General features: G+C 42.1%; 1 protein-coding gene across 1 annotated transcript in view; it reads left to right on the forward strand.

Moving 5' to 3' along the window:
- The window catches only part of LOC149316132 (glutathione S-transferase Mu 1-like), a 25,904-nt gene extending 8,230 nt beyond the window's left edge, over nucleotides 1–17,674 (forward strand). The window contains exons 2-8 of the mRNA XM_089514860.1: nucleotides 2,946–3,021; nucleotides 7,818–7,882; nucleotides 9,744–9,825; nucleotides 9,945–10,045; nucleotides 10,366–10,461; nucleotides 10,569–10,679; nucleotides 17,403–17,674. Coding sequence (XP_089370986.1) covers nucleotides 2,946–3,021; nucleotides 7,818–7,882; nucleotides 9,744–9,825; nucleotides 9,945–10,045; nucleotides 10,366–10,461; nucleotides 10,569–10,679; nucleotides 17,403–17,498 — 627 coding nt within the window. The 3' untranslated portion in view covers nucleotides 17,499–17,674. The remainder of the gene's footprint in view (nucleotides 1–2,945; nucleotides 3,022–7,817; nucleotides 7,883–9,743; nucleotides 9,826–9,944; nucleotides 10,046–10,365; nucleotides 10,462–10,568; nucleotides 10,680–17,402) is intronic.
- The last annotated feature ends 1,988 nt before the right edge of the window (nucleotides 17,675–19,662 follow it).

Consider the following 19,662-nt stretch of genomic DNA (forward strand, 5'->3'; position numbering starts at 1 on the left):
GACTGAGTGCCCTCCCTCCATAACTGTCATCTTTCGGCCGTTGAGGGAGAGAACAGGCTGGCCCAGCGTCATCAGAGGCTAGCCTGAACACTGAATGCCCTCCCTCCATAACTGTCATCTTTCGGCCGTTGAGGGAGAGAACAGGCTGGCCTAGCGTCATCAGGGGCTAGCCTGAAGACTGAGTGCCCTCCCTCCATAACTGTCATCTTTCGGCCGTTGAGGGAGAGAACAGGCTGGCCCAGCGTCATCAGGGGCTAGCCTGAAGATACAGTGTATCTTAATTGTAGATTTTTCTTGTACTGTTTTATAATTTTCTTGTACACTGCTATGATCTATTTGGAATAGCGGTTTATAAATAAAACATATTATTATTATTATTATTATTATTATTATTAGTGTACACACACATCTGTCTGCTTGAGTGTTTGTATATATATGTGTGTGTACACACACACACACCCAGATATACACACATATACACATAGTGGTACTGCCAAAAGTGTGAAGCCGTATTTATATGTGTACACACACAGCTGTCTCTGTGTGTGTGTGTGTGTGTACACACACACACACACACAAACTGTGGAGCAGCCGAAAGTGTAATGCTGCATGTATATGTTTACACACACATCTTTGTGTATGTGTGTGTATATCTATATATATATCCAAACACAAACATACATGAGCCCTCACACACAAACACATGCACACACATACACATTTGCACATGTGTAGATGCAAAGAGACATGTCGGGAAATTTCAGCATATTACGAATACACACACACACACACACACACACACACACATATGCGCATAGCAATAGACCTAAGTGTATACATATATGTACACACACACATGTTGACAAGTATACTCACGAGGAGAGTTAGCAGTATATGCCTGCATCTGCTTGCGTCTTTCCATGTATAAAAAAAAAATTCATTGGTACAGACAAGAGGTAATGCTTGACACATCTATCTATATATGTATTTATATATTAATATATCTGTATCTATCTATCTATCTATCTATCTATTAACATATATAAGCAGATATATATATATATATATGCAGATATTTGTATACACATACATGTATGTACACGTGTGCACATTTGAATATGCAAGGAGGCTTATATGGCTATGTGTTTCTGCCTGTGCATGCATATGTTTACATGTATAGACAGATACATAGATACATATATACATGCGCCGGAGTTATAACGCAACAATACTAATGTAATAAAAATGCTGAATGCTTATTCCACCCCCCCCCGACACAAAAGGTTTCTGCTTTATCTCGTTCAGTGGAAAAATCGCTCCCCAGCCACGGCGGTTGTCCTGAAAGGGGAAAGGGCCAACGGAAGGAGATGGGGGAAATTCCAGTGCAGCATCATGGGAAATTTGTAACCCGATGGTCTTCAGGAGAACCAGCAGATTGGATGTACACAACAGCCAAAGCAGCAGAGGTTTCGCACTGGCCATCAATACGGATCCCGTGAATCCACTAATTTTGTGGACTCGCAAAACGGAGGAGCTGGCTGCCTTCAGTTTGGAACCCCACCGTGAATACGCATTGGCCACAGCGTATTCACGTTATATCGCATTGGTCAATACGTATTCTGAGCTCACAGGTGTGAAACACCAATGCGATATAACACGAATACGCATAGACCAATGCGAACTGACCCTACTTCAGTGCCCTGTGTGGTAAGGTCCGTTGAATCTGCATGGTATGCAGTGGTATGGAAATACAATTTGCACTCACTCCGCTTTGCCTGAACCCGCATCACGTGACTTGCCTTGGATTCGATTCCCTCTCAATTTGGAAGGGCAGTGGAAGGGCAACCAGGTGTGATAAAACAGTCATGTTATAACGTCAACTCGCATCGTTCGACCCGCACTCACCCCTGATCTTACCTCCAATAACCTCAGTGTGATAAACTCCTAGCACACCTGTTGTAAATTAATGTTACAGACAAAGTTTGCATTTGTCTGATGGGTTACATGATAGGATTGTATCATGATGGGGGATAAGCCTAGTTGCCCCCCCCCCCCCCCAGCTCAGTTCAGGCATCCTCCTTGGCTCTCCTTTGTTATGACTGTGACAAAGGCATTAGAAGCATTTCACTTCCAGATTCACTTCAGGTGGTCTGAAGTTGCCTTATTTCAGACAGACAAAAGTTAGAAAGCTATTATGACAAGCTGTGGCTCAGAAAAAGAAGTAAAAACTCACCTGGGTATCCCCCCTCTGTAACGGTGAAGTGTGTCTTGTTCTTGTGTAGTACTCCCAGCAATGTGGAATATGAGGTGAGATTCAGTGGTAATTACTTTTGGTACAGTAACTGCCAATCTGAATTTCTTGTTGCTGTGTGCCTTCAAGTCATTTCCAATTTATAGCTTACCTAAGGTGAACCTATCATCAGTAACCTTGGCAAGATTTCTTCAGAGGAGGTTTTCCTTTGCCTTCCTCTGAGGCTGAGAGAGTGTGGCTTGCCCAAGGTCAGCTAGTGAGTTTCCATGGCCAAGCAGGGATTCAAACCCTGATCTCCCAGGGTCCAATGCTCAAACCACTATGTCACACTAGTTCTTGATCTGGGCTGCTGTTGTATGCTTTCAAGTCATTTCCAATTTATTGTGACCCTAAGGTGAACCTGTCATGGGGTTCTTTTGAGGTTTCTGAAGAGAGGGGATTGGCAGCTATACTTGAACATTAGAATACTCTGGCTAGATCAAAGGCCTGTTTTCTGTTCCCACAAAGGCCAACTAGATGTCCCAATGGAAAGTCCACAAGAAAGACATAAATGCTAAAAACAACCCTTGCACTGCTACTTGTGTCCCTGCACCACGTCTGCTTAAAACTATACTACCTCTCCTAATGGAAGCAATCAATAGTAACTGGCTATAGTAGCCTCCCCCATTAATTCTTTCTCTTTGTCTTCTTGCAGCTTGCCCATGCAATCCGGTTGCTTCTAGAATATACAGAAACACCATATGAAGACAAACAGTATGTTGCTGGACCAGGTAAGAAACTATGAGGACCTCTAGGGTCAAAGACAGTAAAATTACCAAATACTGGGGAGAGGCAAGGGGTGGACGGAAAAGCCTTCAAGTTTGGCTTCTCAGCAATGTTTGCCTGAAACAGTGTTATATTGCATTAAGCATTTCCTGACCTGACAAGGGAGTTCTACAATCCTAGAGATTAAATATTTATGGCCTATAAGGTACCAGATCCTGTCTGAGTTTAGAACCTAAACAGGGTCCGCTCTGGTTAGTACTTGAATGGAAGACTGCCAGTGAAAACAAAATGCTGTAGGAAGGACTTGGCAAAACCATTTCTGACTATTCCTTACCTAAGAAAATCCAATGAAATTTACAGGGTCACCATCAACTGACAAGCAACTAGAAGACACATAAACATTCATACAAAATGTAGATGACCCATAGGTTCACCACCTGTCTAAAGGAATGCACTTTTTATTTTTTAAAAAAGGATTTTTAAAAAAGGAAAGCACAAAGATTTACTGTTTCAAGAGACTGTATTTAATTAGATAAACCTAATTTAATGCAAGTGTCATTTACAAGATCCCTCCTTCTTACTAATGACTTAAACATGTATGTAGAAGGACAATGCTAATGCTTTTTCCTCTTGATTTGAAGTGACTAAAAGACAAGCCTTTGTTATATATAAAGTCTGATGCACCTCTCATATGAAACTGGACAGACAGTGTGGCATATTGGTTAGAAGATTTGGCTTAGAGTTGGGAGATCTGGGTTCTACATCCCATTATCCATTAAACTCACTTGGAGAACTAGGGCCAATCTCCATAGTCTAACCTTGCAGGGTTGTGTTACAGGATAAAGTGGAGAGGAAGAGGAGAGGGAAAATATGTGCTACTTTTATGTCAGTTAGGTGAGAAAGAAATATAACCAATAAAATAAATCTTTGAAACTTGTAATCTGATAGCTCCTTAAATTAGATTATTCAGGCCGTGCATGTGGCACTCCAGATGTTTTCAGATTGCAACTGCAGTTCCCAGCATCTTTGACCATTTACTGTGCTGGTTTGAGCTGATGGAAGCTATAGTTCAACAACAACAAATGGACCACTGCCTGATTTAGACACTGTGTCCCTTAAAACAAACCACATTTTCAATATCATAAATCAGGGAACAAATCTTCAGCACTATTGGTAATTATTTTCCTTCAGAAAACAAGACCTACAGGGGAACAAGTCCTGCCCCATTCCCATTCTTTTTCCCCAGACACATATAAGGTGGCTGCTATCCCTCTTCCACAATGATCTCTAAGCCTCCACCCCATTTTGTTGCTGACAGAAATGATACAAAATATTTTGAACAAGAATGATGCTCCTGAATACTTGGGATAATTCCATATTTTCTTTTTCTTTTTGGTCTTGTTTGCTGTGCTTGTATCCATTGTGTATGGAAGTGATAAGACAGCAAAGAAAGCAACGACATCTCCAAGAACAATTTGACCCATCTATGAATGATTCATGTGCGTCCCAACTTTATATAATTGGAAAGAAGAGGAGTAACTCCTGACATGTAATCACTAGCTCTGGTCTTCTAGGATAGAGCTGGGTAGAAGGTGCACAGCAGACCATGAATGGGCCACTCACTGGTTTCTGATTCATCATCCAGTGCATGCTATGGCTTGCAAAGAACACCAGGCTAGACAGCCATCAACTGATCCAGATGGAGAAAAAAATGAATTGAACAGGTGTTCTATTATAACCAGTTGGGCTTCAGATTGTTGTCAGGAATAAAGAAGAGATGGGAACCCATTTTTTAAATTTCCTATAAAGGGCTACAAAGGGACAAATTAAGTAGGAGCCACACAAAATGATAAGATAAGTCAAATAAAATATCATCTGGTAGCTTAAACTGTTGAGCATCTGCCTGCCATACAGCTCTTAAAGTTAACAGCATTACCTTTCCTGCTACTGCTATATCTAAAGTTTAAAATTTAAAACCATGCACAAGACATACATTTCATAAGTTGTAAACCAACTATGCTAGTGCAAGCATTACATCAGTAAATCTAAGAAAGGCATTGCTACATCCAGTACAAAATGAGATATGACTATTGATAGGGTGAGGCAGGATCAAAAGAGAGCTAAGATTTATAACACCCAAAGTTCAAATGTACATGTTTAGTTAAATCAAGATTACATTGATAAAATGCAAGCAGGTAACTTTTTGCTTCATCTTTCTCATTGTATATAGAATGCTGACTTTATTATTATTATTATTATTAACCTTTATTTATGAAGCGCTGTAAATTTACACAGCGCTGTACATGCAATCTTTTTAGTTAGACGGTTCCCTGCCCTCAGGCTTACAATCTAAAAAGACATGACACAGAAGGAGAAGGGAGTGGTGACGGGAAAGGGTAAGAGGTCCAGCAGTTCCTCTCAACCTCCGAGGCCTGGACCAAGGCAGATGGACAGGAGGGAGGGCTTGGCTTCAAAATGGAAGGTTAATCATTATCCAGGGAAAATACATACTCACAAGTAGGATAATACATATACAGTACATAGCTTTTACATAAAAGGAAATACAAGGTCTGAGCCTGATGAAGGAAACCTTGAACAAATGATCCAGTAATTCTCATTTACTAGGCTATTTTTGGTGATCAAGGAAGCATCTGCATACAATTACTTCATGAAAAGTATATTAGACAGTGTGTCCATTTCAGACCTGTATTCTAGCAGTGAGACTATCAACTAGTAATGCCTGTGCTCTGTTTCATCCAAGGGTATTAAAAGAACTGGCAAATGTAATATCAGAGCCATTAGCAATAATCTTTGAGAACTCCTGGAAAACAGGAGAAATCCCAGCCGACTGGAGGAGGACAAACATTGTCCCCATCTTCAAAAAGGGGAAAAAAGAGGATCCAACAATTATCATCCAGTTAGTCTGACATCAATACCAGGAAAGATTCTGGAGCAGATAATTAAACAGAGAGTCTGTGAACATCTAGAAAGCAATGCCATAATCACAAAAAGTCAACATGGGTTTCAGAGAAAGAAGTCATGCCAGACAAACCTTATCTCTTTCTTTGATAAAATTACCAGCTTGGTAGATGAAGGGAATGCTGTGGATGTAGTATATCTTGATTTCAGTAAGGCCTTTGACAAAGTTCCCCATGATATTCTTGCAAACAAGCTTCTAAAATGTGGGCTAGACAAGGCAACTGTTACATGGATTTGTAATTGGTTGACCGAACGAACGAACGCAAAGGGTGCTCAACAATGGCTCCTTTTCATCCTGATGAGAAGTGACAAGTGGGATCCCACAAGGCTCTGTCCTTGGGCCAGTTCTATTCAACATCTTTATCAATGTTTGGAGGACAAAATTGGGGGAATACTTATCAAATTTGCAGATGACACCAAATTAGGAGGAGTAGCTAATACTCCAGAGGTCAGGATCAAGATTCAAAATGACCTGAACAGACTAGAAAACTGGGCCAAAGGTAACAAAATGAAATTCAACACAGAGAAATGTAAGGTACTGCACTTAGGGTGGAAAAATGAAATGCACAGATATAGGATCAGGGACACCTGGCTGAATGAAACTACGTGTGAAAGGGATCTAGGAGTCCAAGTAGACCACAAGTTGAACATGAGTCAACAGTGTGATGTGGCAGCTAACAAGGCCAATGCGATTTTAGGCTGCATCAATAGAAGTATAGTGTCTAGATCCAGGGAAGTAATAGTGCCACTCTATTCTGCTCTGGTCAGGCCCCACATGGAATATTGTGTCCAGTTCTGGGCCCCACAATTCAAAAAGGACATTGAGAAACTGGAGCGTGTCCAAAGGAGAGCGACTAAAATGGTGAAAGGTCTGGAAACCATGTCCTATGAGGAACGACTTAGGGAGCTGGGGATGTTTAGCCTGGAGAAGAGAAGGTTAAGAGGTGATATGATAGCTCTGTTTAAATATTTGAAGGGATGTCATATTGAGGAGGGAGCAAGCTTGTTTTCTGCTGCTCCAGAGACTAGGACCCGGAGCAATGGATGCAAGTTGCAGGAAAAGAGATTCCACCTCAACATTAGGAGGAACTTCCTGACAGTAAGGATTGTTTGATAGTGGAACAAACTCCCTCAAAGTGTAGTGGAGTCTCCTTCCTTAGAGGTCTTCAAACAGAGGCTGGATGGCCATCTGTCGGGGATGCTTTGATTGTGATTTCCTGCATGGCAGGGGGGTTGGACTGGATGGCCCTTGTCTTCCAACTCTACGATTCTATGATTCTATGATTTCCTAAGCTATTTTTGGTGATCAAGGAAGCATCTACATGCAATTACTTCATGAAAAGTATATTAGACAGTGTGTCCATTTCAGACCCGTATTCTAGCAGTGAGAATATCTACTAGTAATGCTTGTCCTCTGTTTAAATATTAATACAATTAAATAAAAGAAATGCTTTCTCTTTACTTACCTAATGCTAGTGGCAAAGCTGGTATCAGTGAAGAATTAACTGTGCAGTCACAAGACACAATAGCATAACATACCCTCCATTTGTCCCAATTTGGCAGAGACAGTTTCAGTTAATTCCCTGTCATCCCTGTACGTGTTCCAGTTTTTATCTTTGAAATATTGGCATGTATGACATAATATTTATATTTATTGGAAGTAAGTCCCAAGATGTTCAACAGTGTTTGCTTCCAAGTTGGTTTGCAGTGTGAGGCGCTCCACTACTGGCAAAAGGAAGACGTTATAGACATAATGGAGAAAATTATCCTGGGCAGGTACAGACATGGATTCATCATTTACTGTTTGTATCTATATTTGCAGCTCCTGATTTTGACACAAGTCAGTGGACCAATGTGAAGGAGAAACTGGGTCTGGACTTCCCAAATGTACGTAGCAACTGTGGCAGCACAATTAATGTTGAGTGGTTGTGTGAAAGTAGTATTAGTTTGCTGGTGATGATTTTGAGGTGTGGAAACTGCTACCAGAATCTGAAAAAGTTATTTTTTTTTAACTACAGGTCTTAGAACCACCCAGTCAGGACAGTCACTGGCCATGCAGGCTGGGGGATTTTTGGAGTTTGAGTTCTAAAAGCTAAGTTTTCCAAACTTGGGTTATTAGCAGCATGTCTTCCTGTGCTTTTGCAAAGAGACTCTTGCCATATTTCAAACTCCTAAGTGAGATGCTGTTTCAAATAGAGATTACAGCTCATTTGAAAACTAGGATGTGAGTAGAATCTCAGGCAATCGTTAGCAGAAAACCTGGTGTTTCTAGTGTATTCCTGGTTGCATTCTTGCAGGTCAAAATATGTGAGAAGCCAAGAACATTCCGCCATGACTTTGAAAGCTCTGGAAGACTAGGGGGCACATTAATAATTCAGGAGATTTTTGAGGGTTGCCTCCCTCACTGCACCTGCAGTATGTGTATATGAATATGTATGTGTGTGTGTTTGTGTAAGTGTGTGAGATTTATTTTGCCCTCAAATGCATTTTACTAGGGGACATGTTTTGGGCCCTTTCTAGGCACCCAGAGAGCATTTTGAGGTAAAAAGATTTAAAAGGCTGGGAGTTATGTTTTTTGTTTTTGCAAAATTTCATTTTGACCCCAGTAGGTCCACGGGGGCTCCAAACATGATGAAAAGGTCTGGTACACCTCCTAGAGATTTCAAAGAGAGAAAAAATTGGGAAAGTTTACATTTTTACATTTTTATTATTCTGGGCCCCCAAAATTGCATTTTCATCTTCTGGAGGACCTGGAGGGCCACAAAAACAGCCCTGGGGGCCACAGGTAGCTGGCGGGGTGTGTGAACTTTGCCCACCCTTGCTTTAAAACAACAAAAATCAAGGCCTGGTAAACTTGTAGCAAAAAGTCATAACCTCCGAATATTCAAATTAAAATGTACAGAATTTTGGCAGGAGTTGTTTTACCATGATGGTATTTTTAAGGATGTAGGATTAAAGAAGATGTTTTAGTATTTACTGTGAAAAAAGAAAGATGTGGTAGAGGTTAAGACTAGACAATAAACAGTTTGGACATGGCTGTTACTCCTTCTCCGTTCTTTCCCCTAAAGCAGTGGCAGAGATTGTTTGTCTCTCCAGATATTTAGGATTTCAGTTGCTGGAAACCCAAGCCATCATAGTCAATGATAGGTGATTATGGGAGCTCCAGACCAAAACACCTGGTGAGCCAGAGATTTTCCAACCCTGTAAGAGTGAAAACCCATTGAGGTAGCTGCTGGTGCCTAATGCTTGCTTCATCTTCATTGTTAGCTGGTTACAGATTTTTCTGTCTACTCTCAAATTTAGTGCAAAGGTTCTCTTTTTTTCTGAAGGCTCTAAGCAACCATTTTAGTATCTAGCATCATTTTTCCCTATGCCTGTTTATGCTCAGAAAAATCTTCAGATTCCCTTTTTTGTACTTATTATTCTAAATAATGGAACATTGTCTGTTGAGGATGGAGGGCCAGTGTGGTGTTGTGCTTTGGCTTTTGGACTATGATTCTGGGGTCATGGTTTGATTTCCAGCTCAGCTGTGAAACCTGCTGGGGCTGGGGGACCTTGTTCTCAGCCTCAAGGGAAGGCAATAGCAAACTTCCTCTGAACAAATCTGGCTGAGAAAACCCCATGGTAGAGTTATCATAGGTTGGAAATGAATTGAAGGCGCATAACAACAACAACTAATGAGGATGACCAAGTATGAAAATCACTTAAAAATTCCAGCAATGCCATTAATCTGTTGCTCTTTCCCCAGCTGCCATATCTAATTGATGGTGAGACGAAGATTACACAGAGTAATGCCATCCTGCGATACATTGCACGCAAGCACAAGATGTGTGAGTGTTCAAGCAGCCAGTGATTTTCTACAGGTTTAACACTCCAAAGTAATGTAAGGCCAAATTGGTGATGGGAGTTGGAAATATTTTTACTTTCTCTGTGTCTTGTGTTGCTACAGGTGGTGAGAGTGAAGAGGAAATGATCCGAATGGATATACTTGAGAACCAAGTCATGGATTTACGAATGGGACTTGCAAGAATATGCTATAACCCAGATTTTGTGAGTTTTGTGGCTTGTGTTCTCCTTCTGAATGGGATAAGACTGGGAATTCAGCAAATCATTTGACATTTGACAACTGGGAGGATAAATATGCAATGAGTGTGTCAGAAGATAGCACTTATGTAAGACTTACTAAATATTCTTTGTCCCTTCCTAGGATTGAGAAGGGGACAAAATTCTGCTTGTAAAGTTGACAGAAGTGGACAGGGTTTTGTGAGAAAAGAGGAAAAGAGACTTAGGAATGCAAAATCTCTTGAGGTTTCTAAAGAGGTTAGCTGAAACTGAGCCTATGGGTGATACTCAACATCTTTTTTTTGCAGGAAAAATTGAAGCCTGAGTACATTGAACAGCTACCTGGGAAGCTTAAGCTGTTCTCCCAGTTTCTGGGGAACAGAAAATGGTTTGCTGCAAATAAGGTACAGATTTTGGGTATGGTTTATATGGAGGCCAAAATTTATATCAAATCAATGCTTCACTTTACAATGTCTCCTTTTTTTTCCTTTTTCTTTTTAAAAAATCTTAGATCACCTATGTAGATTTCCTTGTATATGATGTTTTGGATGTGCACCGGATATTTCAGCCAAAATGCTTGGATGAGTTCAGAAATCTAAAGGATTTCCTGGATCGCTTTGAGGTGAAACTTACCATGGTTTATTTACACTTGAAATCCCAAAATGAAGGGTTGTTCAGGCATTTGTATCAAAGGGAACTTAGTGGAATTAATGGCAAAGGTTCCTCTCTCCAAAGAATCTTTCCAATTTTTTTCCAGCTTTCTACAATGTCACTACATATCACAATCACTAACAAATTAGATTCCACCACTTAATCTTTTGTCATGTAGTGGAGTGTTTGCAGATTGTTCTGTGTTGAGTGTAAAGCCTGATTTTGGACAATGGTTCCAGGCTTCTGTTGTAGACTGCCTTATTAAGAGGAAAGCAGAACAGCCCCCGGTGTTGAAAACCCTTCTAGTAGGAATAGACGAGTATGCTTTCAACTTGGAGTAAAAAATAGTAGTTCGAGGCCTACACCATTTCTTCAGAGGTCAGGACAGTTAAATATTGTATTTCTTTAAACTCAGAGATTTCTTCCAGCAGGTGTCTGGCATTCTATATTATAGTTATAAATTTGTAACCTAGAATTACCACTATGTAATTGGTCTCTGTTCAGTAACACTGTGTTGTTACTGTGTTGTAAATGCCCCTCCCAAGTCCACCTTAACAACTGCCTGCCACAGAGAGTGAAGGATTTCTGTTGAGCTGCAGTTTGGTGTGCAAGAAGGATTACCATTTCCAGTCCCCTCCTGGTAGCAAGTGAGCTTGCAGCAATCTGAAGCAGGACCCCTGATGTAATTCCTTGTCACAGCCTCCCTAACTGGTGGGAGGAGGCTAGAAACATAATCCTCCTTATCTTCTGATTGGCAACTGAACAGCCTTCCTTCACTCAGTGTGGCTTCTGGCTGTTCAGCTGGGCTTGGTGTTCATGCCAAGAGACACTCCTTAACTACATATTTGTTACTAAGAAGCCGATGTAGGATATCAGCATATTTTAACCAAAGAACACTATGTAGTGCTATTATACTACATATACAAGAGCTTCAAGATGTCGGTGTGTGTGTTGTTGTTGCTGGTTTAAAGGAACTATGACAGAGTTAGGACACCTGATGCCCTCCTGTCTTGTTGATTTAGACTTATTTTGCTTTAAAATATTTGAGGAAAAGATGGAGATTCACCCCTGCCATAGATTATCTGAACTGAATGATAATCTCAGGAAAGAGCTGACAGCACACTCCATGACAAAGAACTAAGTCTGGATCTTGTTTGTATGAATGGGAGACTGTGATATTAATCATGGTTTATTATGCTGGAAATGAACTTCCCCTCTCTCCTAATTCTGGTTTATTTTCCTGGTTTGTTGGCTATTATTATGACTTCAGTCTCTGTACAAGGAAACCCCCATTTGGTTTAATAGAAGCCATTTTGAGTGTGTGCTAAGAACCCTATGCTGTGGGAAGAGGGGAGGGGAAAGGGAGGTGCACTGAGCTTCAGCCTGGAACAAACATTCAGTCCAGACCTTAGTCATTTCCAGGAATATCATAGGTATGCATGTATACATGCCTTTAAAACATTGAAATCTCAGTGATGTTTAGAGCAGATCAATGCCAAAGTTTTTGATAACTGTGTGCATAATAATAATAATTATTATTATTAACCTTTATTTATGAAGCGCTGTAAATTTACACAGTGCTGTACATGCAATCTATTTAGTTAGACGGTTCCCTGCCCTCGGGCTTACAATCTAAAAAGACATGACACAGAAGGAGAAGGGAGGGGTGGAGGGAAAGGGTAAGAGGTCCACCAGTTCCTCTCTACCTCCAAGGCCTGGACCAAGGCAGATGGACTGGAGGGTGGGCTTGGCTTCATAATGGATGGTTAATCATTTTCTAGGGAAAATACATACTCTCAAGTAGGATAATGCATATACAGTACATAGCAATACAGGAAATGGTTTGATAAACAGGCACCAAAAGAACATCAAGTAGTAAGCGACAATTATGCAATGCCTGGGAAGGCTTCTCTGAACAGGATGGTTTTCAACTCCGTTTTGAAGCTGGTTAAAGAAATGATGGCTCTTGCTTGTGGGGGAAGAAGGTTCCAGGAGTGAGGGGCAGCAAGTGAAAAGGGGCGAATCCGGGATGGGGCAGAGGAAATCCTGGGCTGAGACAGTAGACCTTGACTACAAAGAACGGAGGGCCCTGGTGGGAAGGTGAGGAGAAAGAAGGTCTGATAAGTAAGGAGGGGCCAGTCCATGGAGGGCTTTAAACGTCGACAGCAGGAGCTTATACTGAATGCGGAAAGGGAGGGGGAACCAGTGAAGGGATGCCAACACAGGAGAGATGTGGTCAGAGCGGTGGGTGGAAGTGATAATGCGTGCAGCTGAACGCTGAACAGAGATTAAACGACGGAGGTGAGAAAGAGGAAGCCCAGCCAGGAGGATGTTGCAGTAATCCAGTCGTGAGACCACTAGGGCATGGACCAGGATCTTGGCAGTAGAGGCGGAGAGATATGGTTGGATTTTGGCAATATTGTACAAAAAGAATCTACAAGCCTTGGCTGTGGTCTGGATCTGAGGGATACACGACAGAGAAGAGTCAAAGATAAAACCAAGACTGCGGGCTTACTGGACTGGTTGAATAGAAATGTTGTCCACAGAGACAGAAAAGGAGAGTTGAAGGGTGGGCTTAGGAGGAAAGACAAGAAGCTCTGTCTTGGACATGTTGAGCTTCAAACGCCGATGGCGCATCCACTGCGAGAAAGCTGTGAGGCAAGACGAAACTTGCTGTTCAAGGCTTGGAGAAAGGTCAGGGGCGGAAAGATGCAACTGGGTGTCATCGGCATACAGATGGTAGGAAAAGCCAAGAGAGCTAATGAGTTTTCCTAAGGACAATGTGTAGAGAGAAAACAGAAGGGGACCCAGAACAGAGCCCTGGGGAACTCCAACAGATAAGGGAGCAGGAGAAGAAGTCTGGCCCCCTGCAACTACTGCAAAAGATCTGCCAGACAAGTAAGATCTAAACCAGTCGAGAACAGAGTCTGAGAACCCAAGGTCAGAAAGTATATCAACTAGATGACAGTGATCAACAGTGTCAAAGGCAGCAGACAAATCAAGAAGGATGAGTACAGAGTAAAGGCCATTAGCCTTGGCCTGTAAAAGGTCATTTGAAATCTTAGTGAGAGCTGTCTCAGTAGAATGCCTTGGGCGGAAACCAGACTGAAAGGGATCGAGGATGGAGTTGGCTTCAAGAAACTCAAGACAGCGCGAATAAACAACCCGTTCCAAAACCTTAGAAAGAAAGGGAAGAAGAGAAATCAGACGATAGCTAGACAAAGAGGAGGGGTCAAGAGACGGTTTTTTCAGAATTGGGGAAATGAGAGCATGTTTGAAGTCCGAAGGGAAGGAGCCTGTAGAGAGAGAGAGATTGAAGATATGGAAAAGCGAGGGCAGAAAGGAGGGAGCTATAGAGATTAGGAGACGAGTAGGAATTGGATCAAGAGAACAGGTTGCAGGTTTGGAAGAGTTCAGAAGTGTAGAGAGTTCATCCAAAGAGGCAGGAGGAAACACAGAAAATTTGTTAGACGAGGGCGATAGAAGATTAAGAGCAGAAGAAGAATCGGGGGGACTATCTCAGAGCGAATAGTGGAAATCTTAGAGATGAAATAATTAGCAAAGTCATTAGGAGAGAATGATGAAGAGACAGGAGGAGAGGGAGGTTTAAGCAACGTGTTGAAGGTGGAGAACAAGCGCTGCGGGCACCTCTCATTGGCGGAGATCAATGATTTGTAATAATTCTGTTTTGCCATAGAGAGGGCGCATGAGAAGGAAGAAAGAACAAATTTGAAATGGATAAAATCAGGCCGCTGTTTGGACTTTCTCCAAAGACGTTCAGCCGCTCTAGAGCAGGACCAGAGAAACCTAACGATGGGAGTAAGCCAGGGCTGAGGCCTAGTCTTAGAGGAAGAAGTGCGTACAGAGACAGGGGCAAAATGGTCAAGAGTCGAGGAAAGAGTGGAGTTAAATAAAGACATTGCTGAATCAGCAGAATCCCTGAGATTTAGGGAAGAGAGAGATGAATCCAGGGTCAGACCAAGATGGTTAGAGTCAACAGATTGAAGGTTATGAAAATGGCGTTAAACAGTATGACGAGGAGGTGGAGTATAAGTGAGAGCAAAGGAGATTAAGTGATGATCAGATAGTGGAAAGTCAAGTGCCAGGTAGTCAGAAATGGCGCAGTTTGCAGCAAGAATTAGGTCAAGACAGTGACCAAGAGAATGAGTTGAAGAGTTGGAATGTGGTTGGAGGCCAAAAGAAGCTAGCAGAGAGTTAAAGCGAGGTGTTGTAGGGTTATTGGAATCGTCAACGTGGATATTAAAGTCACCTAGGATCAAAGTGGGGACTGAATCTGAAAGGAAGAATGTCAGCCATGATTCAAAGTCTGAGAGGAACTGGGTGGCAGAACCAGGAGGGCGATAGATAACTGCAACCCGGAGCTGTAGAGGAGAAAAGAGTCTAATAGGATGAAACTCAAAAGAAGAGAAATGATATCTGGGGGGGAAAGGTAGAACTTGGAACTGGCAGGAGTTAGATAGCAAGATACCAACCCCTCCTCCTCGACCCTCAGGGCGGCTAGTGTGGGTGAAGGAGAGACCACCAAGAGAAAGGGCAGCGGAGGTATCATGGGCTGGGAGCCAGGTTTCGGTGAGAGCGAGGAGGTTAAAGGATTTAGAGAGAAAAAAGGTTGTGGATTGCTGCTGCTTTAGGGGCAGCAGAGCGGCAGTTCCAGAGGGAACAGAGGAAGGGAAGCAGGGAGACAGGGAGAGGCCGAATGGGGAGCAGGTTAGGAGAAATGTGGCGAGCCATGGGAAGGATGGGGTTCACAGAGAAAAGAAAGAGGTGTAGCTGGCTCTCTTTCTGAGGTACTAAAGGAGTTTGAGGGCTTTACAATTAAAGGTCAACAACAACAATAACTGTAATAATGAAAACAATAATAATATTGCCAACTCAGTCCTTCTGGGGACGAGTCCAATGCAAGCAGGAAGTTTTTCCAGGGAGCACAGGTTATACTTCTCCTTCTTCCTGTGGAGAATTCTGGGACCAGCAGGAGAGTGAGATGGAGCCAGGTGCCTTCTGGGGGGGGGGGGGGGGAGAAGAGTTCCTTTGTGTAGGGCAGATGGGAGGCCCTGCCTTCTTTCCCCTCAGATATAAAGATACTTAGGCACAATCAACATTGTGTTTTTCATCATCACAGGCAAGAATGAATAATCCCTGCAGTGTTCCCCCCACTGGGTGAGAACATGGAAAATTTCTGTACATTTCCCAAACTATGCCTGTGCTTCAGGAAGTATTTGTTGGTGCATGAATTCACTTCTTTTCTTAAGCAGAAGTACACATGTTTTTTCTGTGCAGGAATCATATTTTCTAGGCAGTAATACACATGGGCCAATATTGTGTATCAGGAGATGTAGACACAATAATGGCCCATCTGACATCCCCCCGCCACCATTTCTCAGCAGCAGCCCCCTAAAATCAGGCATTTCCTGGTCAGTGGAGAGTATGGGTGGAGGAGCAGTCAACATGCACCCAGCACCCAGCTATAGCCCAGGGGTGGGCAAATGGGCATCCCTAATCCACTTATGGCCCCTAGATGGTTTTTGTGGCTCCTAGGTCCCCAAGAATCGTTTCCCTAAAATTCCAAAATGCCCTCTGGGAATATGAAGGGCATTTCTTCCATATTTGGAGACTCCTAGCTCCTCCAAAACAAAACAAAAAATATTTTAAATTATTTTGTTCACAAATGCCATCTAAAGCTTGTGGGTGCATTTCCATCATGTTTTGCCCTCCTAGGGCTATTTAGGGACGGAAGAGCCTTATTTTTGAAACTGCAAGTGAACAGCAAGTGGCTTCTGTATACTTCCAGGTGTTAATAAAGACTTCTCTTGGGCCAAACATGGCTGAGAAAGCCAAAACCATGATGAGAATGCTGCTATGCCATTTAGACAGTGTTTAGGGTCATTTTGGAACAACAACAACAAAAAACAAATGTCTTCTTTTTTCAGGAGCAGGTAGTATAGCCATCCAAAGTCTTTTGGTTGCTAATGTCCTCCCCTCCTCCCCGCTTCCTGCTTTTCAGATTTGTCCATCCCTGCTATAGCTGGACACACAACTACAGGCATCTGGATGATAATGTCACTGTTCTTTGTCTAGGAAGATTGGAAAGTATTGCCATTAATCAGGAAAATAGCTTGATGTTTGTCTACTAGTCTCCCTGCTCACCACCAATCCGGAAGTCACCAGGCTCTGGGGCTGCTGCTGCTGACAAATAGTGTTTTTTGAGAGACAGGGTTGGTCATTCTTGAGTCAGTAGTGAATTCCAACCTTCACAATGATCAAACAAGTGAGTTGCAATGGTATAAGTCTGACTTATACCATAGTAATTCAGCAGCTGGATGCTTGCAAACAAGAAATGTCTGCAGAAAACAGGTGCAGAAAAACACTTTCTGTGCAGAAACATACATTTCCACATTGAAAAAAACATGTGTATTTCTGTGCAGGCAAATACTTCCTTGGGTGCAAAGAATCTCATGGTAGCCTCATAGCTGCCTATGTGGTATCCTGAAGATCAAGAAGCCCCCTCCTCAGCTGATCTAGATAACACATAGCTGCTTCCCAGCCCCACGCAACCCTTCAGAATCACATACTAAACAAGCAGTTAAAAGTTTCCTCCAGGATTCTAGTACAGATGGTTGGAACATGTAACAATAGTGGAGTCTAATACGGATACTTCTGCTGGTTTTCCCTGCAGGCGCTGGAAAAGATTTCTGCCTACATGAAATCTGGCCGTTTCATGAGAACTCCCATCTTTTGGAGAATTGCCCAGTGGAGCAATAAGAAAGAGTAGAAGGAACCAGGAATCTCGCTGGTGTTGGCCAACAATGGCATCGCTCTTATTGTATCTGTGAGGAATCTTGAATTGCTCATGCACCTTCATGCTTTAGAACATTGTCACACAGTAGCTGTAATATCAAAAATACATTCCAAGACACTGGACAGTAAAGACTGTTGATTACTTAAAAATTGCCTTGGCTGTTTAGTTTCTTGGCTATATAACCACACAGTCCCCCACAGGGTAATATTTCACTTTTCTCCGCCTTTAAAGTTGGATCAAATGCTTCTTGCAAAGCTAGGCTAGTGGCCTGCTAATATAAGGGATTCTGTGTCCCTGCAAGTGTTGATGGACTGTAACTCCCAGCAGCCTTAGACAATATAGCTAGGTTGTACAGTGCATGGAATTGCAGTTCAAGAACATTTGGAGGCCACGTTATTCCCACCCTGTTCTATAGAGAACAATTTAAATGTTTGCATGTGATCAGAAAGCACAAAGTCACAAGATCTTGTAACAGACACATGCATGTGCACCCTGCAACACTGTTTGCTCAATCATGGGAAGGCAGAGTTAGGCAACCTCATGCCTTCCAGATGTTGTCGACTATGATTCCCATAGTCCCTAAGCATTGACCTTGTACTACTGCCTGCTTTGTGTCAATCCAGGATCTGTGACTGTGGCAGTGATGCTAGATGAAGCAGCTTTGGTTTGTGTGACTGGGAAATACGAAAGAGATCCTCCTAATCCTTACAGATGAGGATTCTTTGTGTGATCAGTGAAAGTGTTCCCTTGTAGCTTTTTACTTGTTCTGTAATATTCCAGCAGGGTAGTCTCTCAAGAGAGAGATGCAGTGCAAGAGAGGGGATATGGCAGTGTGTGAGCAGGTGTGCTTGGAATCTAGAAATAAAATCTATAAATAGTCTCCAGTTATCATTCTCACTGCACAATTATAGAAAAGCCTTTGCCATAGCAATGCTATGAGGAAGGAGCTTCTTTGGATTGCTAAGAAAATTCCTACAACCAAATGATAGCTTTATGCAGAGTGCTGAACTTCTTTTATCTGCCTTACAGCCTTTTAATTTTCCTTGGGAGAGAATTTTTTTAGTCTTTTTGCACTCTCCTCCCACCAAAAGGCATTTCCCTATTGCCAGAAAGAAAATGGGGGTGTGGGACAGAGAATTGCACCTTCAGAAACTTCTAGGGGGTATAACTCTTCTTAAATGTTATTTGCAGCTAGAACTAATTTAATAAAAAAGGGGAACTGAGACCCAGGGAACTCAGGGGATTTGTACCCACCTCTAAGACTTAGAAAATCTGGTTGTTTTTATCCTTTACCATGTAGGATTGCAGTGTGTGAGAGGTAACTGCATGTTTCCTCCTATGGATAAGATACAGGCAAATAATAGAATCTTTAATAATGGAAGTGACCACAAGGACCTTCTGGTCTGAACCCTTCCTATGCTCAAATTCCCATACTCAACTAAAGTCCTCATGAAAGATGCCCATCTACCCTCTATTTAAAGAGCTCCAAAGGCAGTTAAGATTTTCATGAGAGGTTGCTATTAAACAGACAATAAACAGGCAATAAACAGCAAATCATTCACAGGGAAATCCAAAAATAAACTGTTGCTGTTTATTGCCTGTTTAATAGCGATGTGTCTGAAAATCTTAATTGTGGTATCACGTTTTGCATGGGATAATCGGTTTAAACCCCCAATTTTCCCCGTGTGATAAGGTCCTTAATCCCATTTTAATCGAGTGTTTAAAATTGAGTGATTTTCTTATGTTAATCACGGTTTCAAGCCCCAATTTCCCCCATGTGATAAACTCCTTAGTTTCAAAGGGGCTACAAGATCTCTCTACATACTTTCTTTCAAGATGTACTGCATATAAGTTGCACAGGTAGGGCGATGGGATGCAGCCTTTGTCTCACCCCTTTGTCAACTGGGAAGTAAGACTGGCCTCAGGGGTACCATCGGTGGGAAAGGACTGGAAGGTACAGAAGAACAACATGCATTTTATAAAACCAATAACATCCAAACAATGATACCTTTATTGGAACAACCAAAACGCACAATTACATGCTGCAAGCTTTCGAAGTCACTCTTGGCTTCTTCATCAGGCAAACAGGAGGAAAATGTTGAAGATGTTAGTCATAGGTCTGCCTTTTCTGTTTCTG

This window comes from Sceloporus occidentalis, unplaced genomic scaffold (genome assembly GCF_023333645.1).
Source record: "Sceloporus occidentalis isolate IW3139 unplaced genomic scaffold, rSceOcc1.0.p SCAF_3, whole genome shotgun sequence".
In the NCBI taxonomy this organism is placed as follows: Eukaryota; Metazoa; Chordata; class Lepidosauria; order Squamata; family Phrynosomatidae; genus Sceloporus; species Sceloporus occidentalis.